This window comes from Salvia miltiorrhiza, chromosome 2 (genome assembly GCF_028751815.1).
Source record: "Salvia miltiorrhiza cultivar Shanhuang (shh) chromosome 2, IMPLAD_Smil_shh, whole genome shotgun sequence".
Taxonomy (NCBI): Eukaryota; Viridiplantae; Streptophyta; class Magnoliopsida; order Lamiales; family Lamiaceae; genus Salvia; species Salvia miltiorrhiza.
In genome coordinates this window covers 34,967,184-34,986,708 of record NC_080388.1, presented here as the reverse complement: position 1 = coordinate 34,986,708, position 19,525 = coordinate 34,967,184, and the positions used below count along the sequence as shown (strand labels likewise).

At 36.5% G+C, this 19,525-nt stretch overlaps 3 protein-coding genes across 3 annotated transcripts in view; 1 reads left to right on the top strand and 2 right to left on the bottom strand.

The window, feature by feature from the left end:
- The window catches only part of LOC131012154 (endoplasmic reticulum oxidoreductin-1-like), a 606,214-nt gene that overhangs the window by 152,477 nt on the left and 434,212 nt on the right, over positions 1 to 19,525 (top strand). The window lies entirely within an intron of this gene.
- On the bottom strand, positions 10,948 to 12,340 carry LOC131008368 (uncharacterized). Its single transcript, XM_057935252.1, has 2 exons — positions 11,768 to 12,340; positions 10,948 to 11,694 (listed from the first exon to the last, which is right to left on the bottom strand). The coding sequence occupies exons 1-2, from the start codon at positions 12,338 to 12,340 to the stop codon at positions 10,948 to 10,950; spliced, it is 1,320 nt and encodes a 439-aa protein (XP_057791235.1).
- LOC131008367 (uncharacterized protein At2g29880-like) lies at positions 12,524 to 13,579 on the bottom strand. The gene is made up of 2 exons (XM_057935251.1): positions 13,232 to 13,579; positions 12,524 to 13,147 (listed from the first exon to the last, which is right to left on the bottom strand). The coding sequence occupies exons 1-2, from the start codon at positions 13,577 to 13,579 to the stop codon at positions 12,524 to 12,526; spliced, it is 972 nt and encodes a 323-aa protein (XP_057791234.1).

Sequence of the window (19,525 nt, the reverse complement as noted above, 5' to 3'; positions counted from 1 at the left end):
AATAAAACCAAGTAAAATAATCATTTTGGGCACTTATGGCACTAATAGTGCCATAAGTGCCATACGTGCAGCACAAATACAGAAACAACAACATCATTTAAACCCTAAATGGAACATCTAAACCCTAAATGGATAATCTAAACCCTAAATGGAACATCTAAACCTCAAATGGATAATCTAAACCCTAAATGGAATATCTAAACCCTAGAGAGAAGTGTGCACTTATGGCACTAATAGTGCCATAAGTGCCATACGTGCAACACACAGATCAGATCAAATCTGTCATGGCTGAAATCGAAGGAGGCGGCCGATGGAGGAGGCGGCGCAACGATCAGATCAGATCCGCCGCCGCCTCATCAGACCAGATCTGCCGCCGCCGCGCGCTGGAGAGAGAGAGAGAGAGGAAGATGAGAAAGAGAGAGGAGAGAGTGGCAGCCGCTGGAGAGAGAGAGATGGAGGATCTCCTCCACCACCGCCGCGAGAGCTCCGACGAATTCTCCAAGCTCGGCGACGCTGCCGCGCAGCCGCTGGAGAGAGGGAGATGAGAAAGAGAAAGGAGCCGCTGGAGCAGAGAGAGGGAGATGAGAAAGAGAGAGGAGCCGCTGGAGAGAGAGAGGGAGATGAGAAAGAGAGAGGAGAGAGAGAGAAGGCTAGAATAGTCATGGCATACAAAAAATGGCCAAAATTTATGTTTTTTCAAATGGTGGACAAAATTTGATGTTGTATGTTGAATAGGGTCATTCGGCCCTATTATTTCTTATTATATACCCCTACTCTCATGTGTGATTCGCATGGTATTATTATTACACATGAGCATAATTTATGTAATTAATATTATAAATTTATATCCTTGCAAAAAAACACTTGAAAATAAAACCATCTAACCTTATCAATATCCTGACTGTGAATTCCTATTTCGTACTAAATTTGACGTATGGCAGTGGCACTGATGAATGCCGGGTCATGAACATCTGCATACTGCCTTTTCCTATCTTCAAGCAAAATGGCATAACCGAATATTCTAAGGTTTCATCATTAGAGTTTAAGATAATATTAATTACATCACTTTAATCCTCAATTAATACCAAGCTCAACTAAAAAAGAGCATTAATTTAGGAAAACTAGATAGTGGAAAAGGTTTGAAAGAATAAATACCAATTATCGATCAACCCTCATTATGTCGTCTTTCCCTTTTTATCCCAATTAAGCACCATAACTTTTTCTTTTTTATTCTTTTTGAAAAGGTCAGACCCCTGACGTGGCTACATATCAATAATTTCTCGGTATCATTATGATCTTTAAACTGTTTTTCTTTTAATAAATATTTCTTTTTCGTAATATGTGGGAATTAATATTAAGTCAACTTGAAAGAGTCAGCAGCAGTTCGAGAACTGGGTCAAAGAAAAATAGGCGGGCCCACGACAAGAGTCCGACAATTAGCAGACCTGTCTGAATTCGGGCCCAACTCAGGCCCGCGATAAAACTAAGGACGGTGGGATTTCTCCTTTTTAAGCTCTTGTAACATCAAAGTTTATTTATCTCCTACGTTTGCTCAAATAAATAAATAAAAACAAGAGGTTATCTCTTGTACTTGTGTTTTTCCTTTATTTACTGAAATGAATCCTACTATTCATTTAAAATTTATTATCACACCAAAAAATAGTGTGATAATATTATCCACCCTTGAAGTGAAAATAAGGAAGAAAAAATGCTTTTGTGTCAGATGTTGAAAAAGAAAAGAGACATTTAAATGCATAAATTTTTGTTATTAATTCTTTTTCATGAATAAATTTATCCATCAAAATAAACGCACCCTCAAAGTAAACGCAGATTTAGTAGTATTTTTCTTCTCTCGCGCGCGCGGCGGCGGCAGAACCTGATAATGCATGGCATTATGATCGATTGAGGCATTAACATACTGTGAAATATGAATAATCATCAATCTAGACCCTTTATCATTTGCTTTGAAGCTAGGATGGAATTATTTTTCTTCCATTACACAAATATGGGACACTTGTTGGTTTGTTTTATATTTTATATTACAGTATTATTCAAGCATCCAAAACGATAATTTATTTATGCAAGGTGCACTGCAAAAAAAATTTATATTAGTGATACGAGACTTGGTAGTTAATATCCGTGTCACAAAAATTAATGACGTTTGAAAGTATAACTATTAGTGATTAGTTACATCATCAAATATCACTAATTTTTATGACACACGTAATAGCTACCAGCCTCATGTCTCTAGTGATTTTTTTTTTTTTTTCAAAATTGCACTTCTTTATGTTTCTAGCACACATTAATCTGAAACCTTCACTAGTTCTCGCTCGGGGGAGCGCGTGCACACACATATATAGAGGTTAACAACGTCAATTACTGTATAAACTACAAAATTTGAACATATAATGAATTCTAAAAAAAAAAAAAACATATAATGAATTCTATATAAAATATGATGAAAATATAATTTTCACCTCCCCCCATAATATTCGAACCCACAAGATTACAATTTTATTATCGATCTTAAATTTTCACGATTTAAGAAGTAAAAGTAATTTTTAATTTATATTTTAAAATATATTTTTATTTTATCTATTCCCATACCGATAACTTAATTATTGAGGCGAGTGGAATTATGTATAAATGGTGGAGTTCCAAGTGTCCTTGTATGAGACTCTTGTGTTATTTCTCAGCACCTCCAATCATTTTGCCTTCTACATTAAGTATTATATAAACTTATAATTCACATTTTCATTCCGGGATAGTAAATTTTATTCGGGACACGTGGCGAGTGTACGATGATTGATGAAAGCTAAGGCTCCCAAGTTTGTCAGAATTCTAACACTTGCCCGTCGTATATGTAAGTTATAAAATGCTCGTTGCAGTTTATGTCCGTTCGTCTCAGAGGAAAATTCGAGCAACACTTTTCTACTTGTGACCCAGCATCTAATATTCATATGATATGATGTAACATATATAACATTAAAAATATATGTGTGTGTGTGTCATCCTACAAACACATATATAGAGCCAAGCCACAGCCCCACACAAGTTTAAGAACGACGATTCGAAAAAAGTTGTTGACAAAAACATTGCACCTTCGAAGACAAAACAAAAGAAAAATAAAAACCCATTATTGAAAATTAGAAGATGAAAATTTGGGGCTTTGATTCATTAGTGGAAGGTGTGTGTAACTTATAAATTAATTCTCCGATAGATTGTCTTGATATTTGATTTTTGCATGTCGGCTTGTCAGATGTGTGTATTTTTTCATCACAAGAACAACAAAAAAAAGATGTGTGTATTTTATTCAAAAAAAGAAAGAAAAAGAATTCAATATCACAGTATACGGACCAATTATCAAAAATTAATTCAAAGAGCTTGATTAATTGTTGTTCAAAATATTAGCACGTTAAATTCAATCGTCTGAAAAAGAGGAAATAAGTTCACTTGAATTTTGAGGGGTGTAACCAGCCTTAGTTTGCAAGTTCTTGGCCATCATTACCTTCACATGCGTAGGTTTATTTGGCCTCGAAAAACCACAATTTTAATCCTTTTTTTGACGATCCTTTATTTCATATCATGTCTCAATAACAATCACAAGTTTACGTATCTAAAATAGAGTTATCTAGTGCATATTTTAGGTAGCATCTGCATATTGCATGTATCTAAATAAAGTTAATGCATGAAAAGATTTTGTTGAGGGTCGGTCCTTAGTACTCCCTTCGTTCCGCCTCACTTGGCTTAGTTCTTTTCGTCATGGTTATAAAGGAGAGTAAGATTGTACTGTAAAATAAAGTAGAATATGCGGGCCCATATTTATTATAGTGCAAATTTATTATTCAAAAAGAAAATAGGCCAAGTCAGATGGGACAATCCAAAAAGAAAACTATGACAATTGAAGCGGGACGAACTGAGCATGTATTATTGTGCTTTTAATGAGTTTTAGATTTTTTTTATTTTTTTTGTAATTTCTCTATTTCAATGGCATATTCTTTCATCTAAAAAAATTTATTAAATAGCATGAAATATGATGGTGACTTATATATAGGGCTGTAAACGAGCCGAGCCGAGCCGAATACAAGCAGGCTCGAGCTCGGCTCGTTTAAATTTTCGGGTGTTCGAGCTCGGCTCGAGCTCGATTCGAGCTTTTATCTTGATGATCAAGCTCGGCTCGTCACCCACATACTAAGCTCGAGCTCGGTTCGAGTTCGGCTCGGGTGATGCTCGATAATGTCGAATTCGAGCTTGAGCTCGAGCTCGGCTCGTTAGATGTTCGTATATATGATGTTCAAGCTCGAATTTGTTATAAATTTAAGAAAATCTTCTTAATTAATATGTTATTTGAGTTCGAGTTCGAGTTCGACTCGTTTAAGGTTCGTGTACTAACTCGATTGAAGGCTCGACTGAAGGTTCGTGAACAGGCTCGCGAACATGTTCGCGAACAATCGAATTCGAACATGTTCGCGAGCTCAACGAGCTGAGCACTGTCAGGCTCGAGCTCGGCTCGATAAAAATTTCGAGCTCGAAATCAGGCTCGAGCTCGGCTCGTTTATTATCGAATCGAGCTCTGAACGAGCTTTTTTCGAGCCGAATCTCGAATAGCTCGCGAGTAGCTCTGTTCATTTACAGCCCTACTTATATATATAGACTTGCACTTGTTAGTATCATATTTTAGGCTGCACTATATAATTATATTATTTGTTTTTATTTCCGGAGTAGGCCTCGTTTTGTAGACTTTGATGTGCTGTCGCCCTATGCCTTATAGCTCGAGAACACAAATTTACCCAATGTTGACTAAAGTACCGCCTTTTTATTTAAATAATTGTTGACACAATTAGTCTGATTGTTTTTTTTTTTTTTTTTTTTTTTTTGTAGCACTAAGTTGAAGATGCAATTGTCAATTTTCGCACTAAGTAGTACAAGAATTAAAGAGTGGATATGAATGGATCATTCGTGTCTAAAATTAAACAAATTGAAGCGTGCCACAGAGGTAAATATGTAATGTTGTGCGACTGTGTATACAACTAATGGTATATACTATTCCTGATATTCTCTGTGATAGGCTAGGTCCAATGATTAATTTGATAAATATACTTATGACTATCATCTTGAAGAATTAGTCCCAAAAGAAAATTTAATTTAATTAATATTTGCAGTGTGAGCTAAGGACTTTAATTGTCATAGTAAATATTCTGCTTTTAATGGTTTTCATAATTGAAATGCATGTCATGATACTAATGGTGACAGGGAGTATAATTACCTCGAAGGTTAACAACCGACAATTCATGTATTATATAGTGTAAAAGGAATATTTAACGAATCTACTTATTTTCATTTTTTTTACTTACACAACTAAATAAATAAATTTAACGACCGCACCATGATGAACTCGTACCCAAAACCTCAGGCCTTGAACATTAACCACCTATCGCTAAACCAATACACGCACACACTTTTTTTCACTTTGATAAAACATGAAATCAACACCTAACTAGAAAGCAATAAAGGAGACAAGATTTACGTGGCTCGGTCATGAAGACCTACGTCCACGGGAGGTTTTTCGTTGGTTTCACTATCTCAAGAGTATTTTACATATTACAAGTGGAGTGGTAGAATGAATTGATCCCCCCATGCTAATGCTAAACCTTCTATTTATAGATAACTAATTGGGCCTAACTTTAAAGCCCACGAAACAGAGAAATGGAACCCGATCTCTATGGTAAAGTTAGCTCTGGCGGGGTGGTAACTCTGCTTTGGCGGGGTAGCTCTGCTCTGGCGGGGTGGTAGCTCTGCTCTGGCGGAGCGGGGTAGCTCTGCTCAGCTACTCTGCTCTGCTCCTCTGCTATGTTCCTCTGCTCTGCTCCTCTGCTCCTCTGCTCGGCTCCTCTACTCTCGGCGATTCCTCTGACCCGAGTGGTTCCTCTGTTCAAGCCCATTCCTCTGCTCTGCATATATTACTCCTCATCAGCTACTCCCCCCCTGGTCAACAATAAATGAGTGTTTCTGAAGACTTACGTCCACGGGAGGTATTTCGTTGGTTTCACTATCTCAAGAGTATTTTACATATTACAAGTGGAGTGGTAGAATGAATTGATCCCCCCAATGCTAATGTTAAACCTTCTATTTATAGATAACTAATTGGGCCTAACTTTAAAGCCCACAAAACAGAGAAATGGAACCCGATCTTGATGGTAAAGTTAGCTCTGGCGGGGTGGTAGCTCTGCTTTGGCGGGGTAGCTCTGCTCTGGCAGGGCGGGATAGCTCTGCTCTGGCGGGGTAGCTCTGCTCTGGCGGAGCGGGGTGGCTCTGCTCTGGCGGGGTGGTAGCTCTGCTCTGGCAGAGCGGGGTAGCTCTGCTTTGGCAGAGCGGGGTAGTTCTAATCTGGCGAAGCGGGGTAGCTCTGCTCAGCTACTCTGCTCTGCTGCTCTGCTCTGTTCCTATGCTCGTCTCCTCTGCTCTGCTCCCCTGCTCGGCTCCTCTACTCCTCGGCGATTCCTCTGACCCGAGTGGTTCCTCTGTCCAAGCCCATTCCTCTGCTCTGCATATATTACTCCTCATCATACTTTTATTTATTGGTAGAGGGATTAAAATATGAAAGCTTGGAATTTATCATAAATTAGATTCAATTTTTAAAATACTTCAATAATATCTAAATCTTTCATTTTGCAGTGATCGCCATATTTAATTTGGCAAATTCTCTTGTACAATTTATTATACCATATAATATGATATTGCAAGTAAGACATATATATATATATATATATATAGGGTAAAGGTCGGGGCACAGTCTTTAGATTTCTATTTTACTTATTAATTTATCAAAAAAAGACATACATATCAACAGCTAGGAATAATCTCCAACTACGCATTTGAACCCGCACCTTGTATCTACATGATCGTGGGTTCGAATCCCACATGCAACGACATAATTTTTCCTTCTTCAGTCTCCAGTTCGATTGGACCGATTTTTTATTCTTCTTCTTCTTTTGTTCATATCCTTCTCTGCCCCATTCAAAAGTATCATTTACATGTATTAAAAGTGTAATTTTCATACATGAAAATTATCATTTTCTATTATTAAAAGTGTCATTTGCAATGGATCAATTTGAGAAGTATCATTTTTCGGCTCATTCATAAGTATCGATTACATGCATTAAAAGTATTGTTTAATGTTATTAAAAGTCTCATTTGTAATACTCCCTCTCATTCCCATTAAAAGTAGATTGTATTTCATGTTTACTTGTCCCACTATGAGTAGCATGTTCCATAAATGACAAAAATTAACCCTTAAAAAAGTGCAGGCCCTATCACTTTTAGTCAATTTACATTTTCTCCTTGATTCGCATGGCCAAAAGTTTTGTGCCTTTTATAGTAGGACGGAGGGAATATAAAATTTATTTTTGCAGAAAAGCATCATTTGATTTTATATATAAAAAAAAATCATTTACGAAGTATCATTTGCACACATTAAAAGTATCATTTTATGTTATTAAAAGTATTATTTGCATGCATTAAAAGTGTCATTTGCGTTATTTAAAAGCGTCATGTATAATGTACCATTTATTTTATATAAAATATCATTTGATTTTATAAAAAGTATCATTTTACGAAATATCATTTGCATATATTAAAAGCATCATTTTTTATTAATAAAAGTGTCATTTGTAATGTACTCTCCGTCCCATAAAAACATGCATAGTTTTCATTTTTCGTCTGTCCCATAAAAACATGCATAGTTCATTTATAGTAATAATTCTCCTACTAAACATCACAATCAATGTGGGACCTTTTCTCCACTCACACTACAATTTACATAATTTCTTAAAACATGTGCCGTCTCATACTATTGTTTTATGGGACGGAGGGAGTATCACTTATTTAAATAAAAAAAATATCATTGACAAAATATTATTTATATTAAATAAAAATATCATTTGTTATTAGTAAAATACATTCAAATGCAAAATTGCAAGATGATGATAAGAGGCAAGAGCATAAGTAGGTGCTAGATTGAAACTCAATACACTAGTGCAATAAATTCAACATTTTTGCTTATATGGATTTATGAATATTATTGGACTTTTAGCATGATACATAAACATAATTAGGCCCCAAAAAAATTTATATGTTAAAACTCTATACTTGATCCAACGAAAATAATCTGACATTCTCAATGGATGCATTTAGGCAAGCAAGATCGTGAAGAATAATCGGAGTTCGATATAACGTACAATAACATTGAGCAGTGAGCGACCAATTTTGATAGTGGCGACGACGACCTACAGAGAGTGGTAAAGGGCTTCTTCTCGAGGCTAGCGGTGCTTCGGCGGCATCAAGGGGGGGGATGTCACTGGCGCCGTTATGCAATGCTATAGCCCAACCCATCTCCGCCGCATCGTGAGTGGTTACCGGCAGAGTTGATTCATGTTCTTCTTTCTCTTGAGATTGTTGACGATGGTGGTGGCTGAAGGTTGGGAGAGAGGGGAAGAGAGAAAGAAGGAGAAGGGGAATTGACGACGGATATTATGGTGAGGAGGGAGCGTGGGTTTGGGTCCGGGTCGGGTCTAAGCGGGTCTAGGCATGAGTCTGACCTAGTTGTATAGTACAACTTGTTTTACAGGAGACACATCTTTTAAAAATTTTTTGCACAAGTTTAGGGGGGTGTATTCGTTGTGGATTTCCACAGACTTTAAAAAGTCCATGGATTTTAAATTCCATGGAATTCACATAGATTCCAGACGACTTTCAAAAAATTCGTGGTTGGATTTCACCCCGATTTTCACAGATTTTTGAAGAATTTGGGGGATAATTCTTGAATTGAAATCCATGATGCCAACGCACGCTGAAACCCAGCACCGCTGGAAACCCAGCGAGCGCTGGGAATCCAGCGAGCGCTGGAAACCCAGCGAGCGCTGGGTTCCAGCGAGCGCTGGGACCAAATAAATGCTATATAAAGGGCCAGCGAGCGCTGGTGCCCTAATTTCATTCCTCTCCTCTCCAGCGCCGCTCCACAACCTCCCCCCCAAAAAATCACCTTCAACTACAATTTTTCCATACCACTACCCTCTAAAATCACCTTCAACGATATAATGGTCCGAACGAAGAACGTAAACGTCGGTAGAGGGGAGCTTACTTTGAGCCAAATGTATGAATGTCCATTTGAATTGCAAAGCGAATTAGAGGGAGAAATATTTAAGAAATTTAACGAGAACTATATTACTCCTCCGCATTACTTTGATTGGGAGTTGATTACTGATTTGAATCTTGAGGAGCAAGTTGAGTTGTATTTGCAAAATCTAGGGATGAAAGAATATGCTAAAAATATTGATTTTTCTGGGTATGATCCTTTATGTTATGAGTTCATGACTACTGTGGAAATGGCTGGTGATATGAAATGGATTAAAGCTAGGATGTATGAGCGAGAGTATCGCATTAGTTTGGCTAGAATGAAAGCTGTTTTTGGTTTCAGTATTGGTGGATTATCTGATAAAACTCGGGGATGGAATGTTAATCAAGCGTGGAATCGATTGACTGACTGTGATAATTGGGATAGTTCGGGTATGCCTAGTGGGTACATTAAGGATCCGGCATTGGCTATTGTTCATAAATTTCTTGCATATAATGTGTCTGGAAAGGAGCAGGCGAATAAGGTTAATGCAGTTGAGGTATTTTTGCTTGAGTGTGCTTTAGATGGCACAAAAGTGTGCATCTCAAAGTTTATTTGGGCTGCTATGATTCGGGCGAAGAAGCACCCTACTGCCCATGCTTCTTTCGCTGCTATTATCACTGGTTTGGCACACAAGAATGGAGTTCTTGCTGCGACAGAAGGGCCTATCCATGGTCAGGATGAGCTGGATGCGGAGTACATTGATTATAATGAGCTCAGAGCAGCTCAATTGATTTCTGACCAATACACGCTGGTTCCTCATGCGAAGAGGACTTGTGTAGTTAACTACATACACTCCGAGATTGCAGCAGGCCGTCGTCCCCGCATTGATCCTGGTGCTGGTCCATCTGGGACCGCCGGTGATGATGAAGAAGAGGAGAACGAAGAAGAAGCTGAAGAGGAAGCCGAAGAGGCAGAGAAAGAAGACGAGGGGAATGGAGAGCGAGCAGCTGGTGGTTCAATGTCGAGAGACTACCATCAGCAGGTTCAGAATGATCTCACATCATTCCGTGCACACTTTGATTCATCCATGGGAGCATTCCGAGCTCATTTTGACTCATCGATGACATCAATGAGGAATGATATGAATGCTCGCTTTGATGCATAAGACCAGCAGATTGCCGAGCTGCAGCGCCAGTGGGATTCTTGGAGACCACGTTTCTGAGTTTTTATATTAATGTTGACATTGTTTTATGAGTTTGGATAATTTTATCTTTTGAACAATGATTAATGTTTGTTTTCATGAATTATGTTTGCATTTGATTCATGAGTTTCATGTTTTCATTACATTTTAATCATGTCAAAGAATTTTTATGATCATAATAAAAAAAAAAATTCACACAAATTATTAACATAAGCAACCCAAAAAAATATGAATTCCACGGAATTGAGCATAAATCAGGGGGTATTTGTGTGGGATTTGATTAAAATCCACAGAATTCGAGCATTCTGAATTAGGGGTCCAGCGGCCGCTGGAAGGCAGAACACGCTGGGAACCCAGCGAGCGCTGGGAACCCAGCGTGTGCTGCCTTCCAGCGGACGCTGGACACCTATTTCAGAATACTCCAATTCTCGGATTTTAATCAAATCCCAAACAAATACCCCCTGATTCATGCTCAATTCCGTGGAATTCATCAAATACCCAACTAATACACCCCTAATTATATAATTCATGCTCAATAAAATCAATCAATATCCATTAAAAAAAACAAAATAATGTCAACATCCATAAAAATTCCAAATTGAAAAAACAAGCGTTAATTCAACGACATCCATCAAAACACCTCCCTAACTATTATCTTCGGTCTCCGCCTGTGTGTCTTGATCGTTTCAGTTATTTGTCTATTTTCCCACATAGCATTAGCAATACTTGTTCTCCATGCATTAGCTTCATTCCTCTGAGACAGCTGGCTTTGAGAAAGATAATCCAAAATGTCCGCATCGTTTTCAACATCTGCTGCAACATTTCCTTCTTCAACTTCGACTGGAAATTCATCAGAACGACACTCCTTTCGGAGAAAGTTATGCAATCCAGCACAAGCCAAAACTAACTCTGCTTGTGTCTGAAAAGGGAACGGAGGAGCTGTTTTGAAAATTGTGAAACGTGATTTGAAGATTTCAAAAATGCGTTCAATCACGTTTCGCAATGATGCATGTCGAAGATTGAACAACTCATCTGCATTTCTTGGATTACGACCGTCACCACCGAAATCTTTGAGATGATATCGAACGCCACGTAACGGAGCCAAAAACTGACGACGATTAGCAAATCCACAATCTACTAGAAAATATTTACCTTGAGGCACGTGGAGTCCATTTGTTCTAGACAACGCATCACTTAAAATTTTAGAATCATGGGCTGAGCCTTCCCATCCACTAAGCACATAGATGAACTGCAAATCAAAGTTGCAAGCTGCCAAAACATTTTGCGAATTCACCCCATGACGGTTACGATAACAACTCACGTCTTTACCTATTATCGTGGTCGGGATATGAGTGCCATCTATAGCCCCGATACAATCCTAAAATAATAGGTGAATGTGTTATACAAAAACAAAAAATATTTAATATAATACAAGAGCAGAAATATTATACCTTGAAGTAAGGATAAAATCTGGTACTTTCCCGAATTTTAGCGGGTATTGCGCCAGTCGGCTTAACCATCATGTCCGGTGCTATGGTGTTCAATGCTCTCAATATTTTGTTGAAGTTCTGACTAGTAGCAAAATGTGAACGACCAAACCTATTACGAACGTTACAATAACGATCGTTGTGCCCTACAATGATGAGGAATGTTGCCAACATTTCTTCAACAGTTGTATATCGTGTATCATCCACATGAGCTTTCTCCCTAATGATCTGGCATAATTTGATGAAGACGTCAGGATACATTCTATACAACTGTCGAAACTGGCTCGGATCTCCATCCATCATTCTCGTAATAAAACGGAATCCTTCCCTAGTCTTTGGTCGTCGCATCAGAGCGTTGTCAGCAGTCGGATGATGCATCATCATATTCCCCAATAGAGTGATAACTACCTTAGCTGCTTCCATCAGTTGCCTAGCATGAACAGAAAGTTCAATCTCCATCTCTGTTTCGATTTCATCCTCAAGTTCTTCATCTATGTCTTCTTCAATTGCAATGTTAATTTTATCTTCATAATTCATGCTGCCATTTAAAACAATGAAACAATAATTGAAATAAGAATAAAAGGGACTCACAAAAAATAGCCTTTAAAAAATACTCATAAAAAACCATTCATTAATCAACAAAATAAAGTATTAAAACATAAAACCAACAAAACAATGTACTCATAAAACATAGTTCAAAAAACATGACTAAACTATCATCTATTTCCTAGTCTTGAATTCTATCCATCTTTTGCGTTGAGGAACAGTCATTTTCATAAATCCATCTTTTTGTGACTTTGTAACAAGCAAGTCAAATGCTGTGTAGCGGTCCTCTTCACTCAAATCAGGAATTTCTTCAATAGCATCCCAAGTTGTAAAACTTTTTTCCTTTTCTCTTTTCTCCATCATAGTATCTCGTTTCACGAAGAGGCTTTCAACTCGATCCATTGTGCTAGTGACTTTTTTAATTTCTACCATGAGCTCCTGATGCGAACTATTTTCAGTGTGGCCTGAATTTGTCTCAAACTGGCCTCTGCTTCTTTTGGCGGGAGCTCTTCTCTGAGTGGACTCCACAGGCACTTCAGTGGGCTCCAAAGGTGATTTGGAGGCGGATAACGGTGGATCATCTTCAGCCAGTACTACAAACGCCTCAGTAGCAGTATCGTAATTCAACTCCTCTATGAGCGGACCTCTACTTTCATCAACTCCTATTGTCCTAGCATCAGTAGCACTGCCCACTCCAATTGCGTTTCTTCCTACAGCTACACCGTTTCCAACAACAAGCCTCAATTCATCATAATCCGAAAAACTCCCAGTGCGTAAGTATGCATCTTTTGGGTGAGCCTAAAAACATAAATAAGAACATTATTAATTAACTATATTATTTAAATTAAATTGTGTTTAAAAAATAATTGATAACAAATTTACCTCTATATACGCATCCCATACTTCATCTGGGGCCGTGAATTTTTTGGTATCGTTGTCATAACCAAAACCAGAGTTAAACTTCAACAGTGTTGAATACGCATTCCAACGGCTCTTAAACCATTTGATACGACTTTGGTAATGATTATAATTTTTATTGGACCTAAGTTTTTCATTGAGAACAGGCAATATCCTTTCCTCTACTGTTGCTTTGCTAAATATACCACTATTATCGCGCCATCCCCTAATTGCAGATTCAGCCAGAATTCGTAACAAAGCATCACTTTGTTCCTGCGTCCATGCTTCATACACTGCCCTTTTTTTGGAATCTTGTGGTTGAGAGTCTCCCATAATAATATTACTAAACTCCGAACAGTACTATATGAATGAATAAAAAAAAAAAAACATCAACAAAAAACTAAAATCAACTCACATGCAATAGAAACACAGCATACAGTTGCTAACAATTTATGAAGATACAAGATTCATGCTATAGAAAAATTGCATAATTAAAATATTATGAAGATATAAAATTTAAGAAAAAAATACATGGCTAAAAGCTAAAGTAGAACCCTGAACTTGTCTTCTGCTTTGAAGGGGTGGTAGGCGTCCGAATGTGAGAGGCTAAAAAAATCGAAGAGGGATATTTAAAGGCGTTGCTGGGCTGGGCTGCCTGGGCCCAACGACCGCTGCAACCCAGCGGCCGCTGGGAACCCAACGCATGCTCAAACCCAGCGAGCGCTGGCCTTCTCAACGTATGCTGAGTTCAGGCGCTCGCTGGCTTCTTAGCCGCGGGCGTTGGAACTCAGCGCACGCTCAAAATTCCATGGATTTCAATTCTCGTGGTTCTTGGCCGGATTTCGTCGTGTGTATTTTTTGGATGAAATCCATGAAAGTCATTCCGGATTTGAAGTCAATGGAATAACGAATACACCTAGATTTGTATGGATTTTAAAAAGTCTGAAACGAATACACCCAGATTTATATGGACTTTTAAAAGTCGGGAACGAATACACCCAGATTTTTGCAGACTTTTAAAAGTCTGGAACGAATACACCCAGACTTTTAAAATTCATAGAAATCTATTAAACTCCACAACTAATACACCTCCCTTAGTGTTGGGATTTAGACATTCATTTGACAATGAAGCTCAAATGATTAAAAGTTTTTTAATATTTATTATTCGAGTTGTCTTTTCGTATTATCAATTTTCAGACGTTTGGAATTACAATTTGAATCATCGGAAAGCTTTAACTCTATTATGTCAATCTGACTCAATTACTCAATTGTCTGCCACATCTGATGATGAAATTGATAATAGAAGAAGACAGACAACTCAAATAATCGATTTTAAAATCTCTCAATTAATTTTAGAATTCGACCTTTTTTTTAGGGAGAGAATTCGACGTTGAATGAATGCCTAAATCTCAATTCCAAATATATACACAAAATTAGAGGAGATCAGGAGAGCAACATTCTGAAAGTCCGAAGGTTTTAAAGGTTGGATATAAAGAGAAATAAGGTCCAAAATTTAGAATTTAAATTATAGCTATCTCAAAATATTTGGTATCCTATTAGATTTTACTCTATAAATTAGCATTTGCACTAGTGCAATGCACGAAAAATATTTTTATATTTTATTATATATAAAATTGATTATCATTTAATAATTATATAAAAGTTCTAAATATAATTAAAAATACTATAATTTAAGATAAATATATTTTAGTTTAATATAAAAATAATAAAGAATAATTCATATTAATAAAAAATAATATTGTGAAAAAAGAAAACAATATAAGTTAAAAGATAATTGAAAAAAATAGATTTATTCAAAAAAAAAGAGGAGAGAGGAGAGAGAATTTTCTTAAGTTTTAATCTTTAAATAAATATAATTTTTATATTTAAAATCTAATATTTACATAACATATATCAAATTAAAGCTCTTGTCATGATCTTTAATTTGATATGCACATCAAATATTTTATAATTAGTCGAATTTCACAATTTTAAAAAAGAAATACTCCCTCCGTCCCTGAAATAAGTTCATTTTTTTTCCTTTTTGGGACGTCCTCCAAATAAGTTCCTCTTTCTTTCTTTCCATTTTTGGACAACTACCCCACCACTAATAATAATTTATTTATTCTTACTTTTCACTTTTTCACCACTCCCAATACTAATTACTCCCTCCGTCCCATTAATAAAGACACAGGTCTTTTGGGCACGGAGATTAAGGAGAGGTAAATTAGTTGTTAAAGTGTTGTGGCCCACCACTATTAGTGTAGGTGATTAACTTTTGTTTATTGAATTTATTTATTTTTATTTTACATTGCAAATTGATTTTTTAATTTTAAAAATTCAGAATTTCAAAATTTTTAATTAATTTAATTATTCTCATTATTTTTTTTTCGATTTTTTTGTTTGTGGTTTTTCTTAAGTTACTGTTTTCTTTCCAAAAAGGTAGCAGCATTGTACCAATACAAACCACCGCCGACCACCACCACCACCACCGCCGCCGACCAAAATTATCACCATAACCGTGAACTCACACAAGCAAATTGCACAATCAAACCAAAAATTTCAAGTGCATTTCAATTCAGATTTGAAAATTCCAATTCATAGTGTATTACAGGAAAATTAAAAAAGGCAGCACAATGAAATTGAATTAAAAAAAAAACAATGAACCCAAAATCAACGGTCCATTTCTTAGCGGAATCATCGCCGGCCACCGCCGCTAATCAGGAGATGGTGGTGGAGATCTGGAGTTAGGACGATTTTGGGGACGATTTCTAAAAATTGGGGCTAGGGTTTTGAGGCGGCGCCTCCATAGATGGCGGTTGCGGTGGTGGAGATCTGGGATTGGAGAGGAAGGCGGCGGTTGCGGCAGTGGAGATCTGAGGTTGGAAATTGGGGCCAGGGGTTTTCAGCCGGACCGGAGATCTAGGGTTGAAGAGGAGGGCGGTAGCGATTCCAAAAGAAGAACACGATAGAGGGACGAGGTGAAGGGCGCCGACGATTCCAGATGGAGGTCGGCGGCGATTCTAAAGGAAGAACGCGTCATCCTCTTCCCTTCACCTCTCTTCACAGACGCCCTGCAAAACCTAGCCCCCAGAAATGGTAGTTGACGGAGGGGCGAGGGGTGTTCTACGGTGGTTGTGCCTCGCCGGCGGGGACTGCGCTGAGGAGGAGGAGGAGGGGATGAGCAGCGGATTTGGGTGTGTTCCAGAAATGGGGTGGCTGGTTTGGGAGAGAATAGGTTAGAATAGTTTAGGGTTTCAACTTTTATAGTGTAATTAGGGTAGGATTAATTAAATGTATTACTCCTCTAATTTTTTCCAAAAATAGAAGTGTGTCTTTATTATTGGGACAGCCCAATAAGGAAAGTGTGTCTTCAATAATGGGACGGAGGGAGTATAACACTTTTTCACCTTTTCACCACTCACAATACTAATTATAACATATTTTTCTCCACTATCAATATACTTTACCACTTTTCCTTAAAACTCGTGCCGTCCCCAAAGAGGAACTTATTTTGGGGACGGAGGGAGTAAAATAGAAAAATAAGAAGTTAAAGAAAAAAAAGATGTATAGCTTATAATAAGCCTTCAATTTTATTCTAACTACAAAATTACCACTCAATTTTGAAATTGATTTGAAATCAATTTGAAATTGAAAACTCCGTTTTTAATATAGTATAGATTTTAATGGAGAATAACTAAGTGCGCCTTTAATTATTCATGGTCATTATCTAAATCTTTAAAGTCCTGCAACGCATATTTATAAGATGTGAGATTTTTTTTTTTTTTTTTTTAATATTGGTGGATGGTTAAATTGTTTGATATTCTATAAGTTGGTCCAATTTTTCATACTCAGGCTATTAAAAGAAACATTTGGAATTAAGTTGGTCGGCATTATAATTTTGCTCCATAACAAAAAATAAAATATAAAATATATATAGAAAAAATATAAAACAAAGCTCGTCTAATCTTGACCCGAAACCTACTTAAAGCATTAAGAGCAAAATTCTACAATAACACGATTTCATTGCCGTATAGAATATAAGTATTCAATTAAACTCGGACTCGGCGCTTTTTAACTTCCAGAAAAACATCATGATAATAATCTTTGAATAAAATGGCAGTTTGGCAAAATAATACTCCCTTCATTCCTCGAATCTTAAGTCAATTCTTTTCGGTACAAAAATTAAGAAGTAGTATTTAGTATGTTAAAGGTGGTAGATGAAAAAGTAAAAAGATGAATAAAGGAGAATTTTTTTGCTATATAAGAAAATGACTCAAGATTCGTGGGACGATCGAAAAAAGAAAGTGACTCAAGATTCGTGGGACCGATGGAATACTACTTATTAAGAGAGTATAAACATCACGTAATTATCTAATATCGGGTTCGACACACTTGTTTTTAATTCCTCAAAAAGTTCTTATTTCATTAATTGAAATAGCTAGTATTGTCACACTCTCTCATTTAATTAAAGGGGGTCCATTAATAGCAGTAATATAATAAAGAACGTGAAACTAAATATAGATGCATTTGTTGTTTTAGATATTGTCTTGATTCAACTGTTTGGGAAAATATCAGATTTGGTGATATATGTCCATGTGCCTCCTCAGATAATTAAGAGCATTGTAGATGGCCCATCAACATACATATTCACCAATCCCACCTCCTGCAGATAAAACTCATAATACACCTGTCATTTTCATACAGTAGTGCTCGTTATAAAATACTACATATGAATTCATCGTCACTCTTTATAATTTAAAGGCCGAAAATCATTTTTAGGATATGGCAGAAAAAAAATACACAAACTTTCAAAAAAGTTAAAATTTTCACCTAAACTTTTAATTAAGCTAAAAATACATAAATTTATATTTTTATTATAATTTTTACCTGAGTTTAACTTCCGACAAAATTAAAGCTTAGTTGACAGTCGAAAGTTCACCTGATGTTGGTCTAACTTATGATGATGAAGAGTATTGAGAAGTTCGGAGATCTAAGAAGGCAAAAATTAATATATTTGACCTAATTTCGGCTGTCAATTTAAGATCTAATTTTGTCGAAAGTCAAACTTAGGTGAAAATTGCAACAAAAATATAAATTCATGTATTTTGTGGCTTAATTACAAGTTCAGGTGAAAATTACAACTTTTTTCAAAGTTCATGTACTTTTTTTGCCATAACCCCTAATTTTTAATGGGAAAAGGTGCAGATTGGCCCCTGAAGTAGTAGCCCCTATAGCGTATAACCCCTCTTACTCACTGTGTGTACAACTAAACCCCTGAACTCCGAGAAAAGGGTGCAAATTCCCCCCTCTGACCTAACGCCGTTAAGTGTCCGTTAACGTTTGGGTTTAATTGCACCCTCTACTTCAGTGGTGGATCTAGAGGTGGCCACGGTTCGGTTCCCGGTTCGAACCAGAATCGAAACCGCCGGTTCCCGGTTCCAAAAACTGGAACCGGAACCGAACCGAAAAATAACCCTCACGGTTTCGGTTCCGAGCCGTGAACCGGTTCTGGTTCCGGTTCCGGTTCCGGTTCCGGTTCGAACCGTTAGAACCGTCCGTTTTTTTTTTTTAAATGTAATTTTTATTATTTTATGTATTGTTGTGTAAAATTTAATGAAATTTGCTTTAATAAAATAAATGACACAAGAAAATATAAAGTTCATATACATTATTTTCTAAATTGAACTTATAATTCAAAGTTATACCTTACAACTCTTGTAAATAAAATTTACAAATTACAACATTTGAATGCTAAAATAAAATTAAGGCAATTTAGTTTACAACTTTTAATTGAGGAAAAAAAGAAATAAAGGAAATAGAACTTGAGCTTAATTATAACATTTAAGTTATAATTGAGTTGCCTATGTATCCCGAAGGAATCAAAGTCCACGTAGTTCTCTTACCTTCGTCTTACCTTTGGTGACACTATCAATATGAAAAATTGTAGTAATATTTTTGATAGATTACCTTTCATCATATTAATAGTAAAGAATTTTCTTACGACAATAATTATTTGACCAAATATTTTCTTTATTTTATTTTAGTAAATGATTTTCTTTATTTTCTTTATTTTTTCGTTAATTTTTTATTTTCACATTTTTTATATTTTTTTCTTTTTTTCCAATTATTTCATCTTTTCTAAAAATATTACATTTATTCATATCAATTGTTATTTTTTTCTTACGACAATAATTATTTGACCAAATAACTAAAATTAAAAGGCGGTTCTAGGCACGGTTCTAGGCACGGTTCCACGGTTCCCGGTTCTAACCGTGG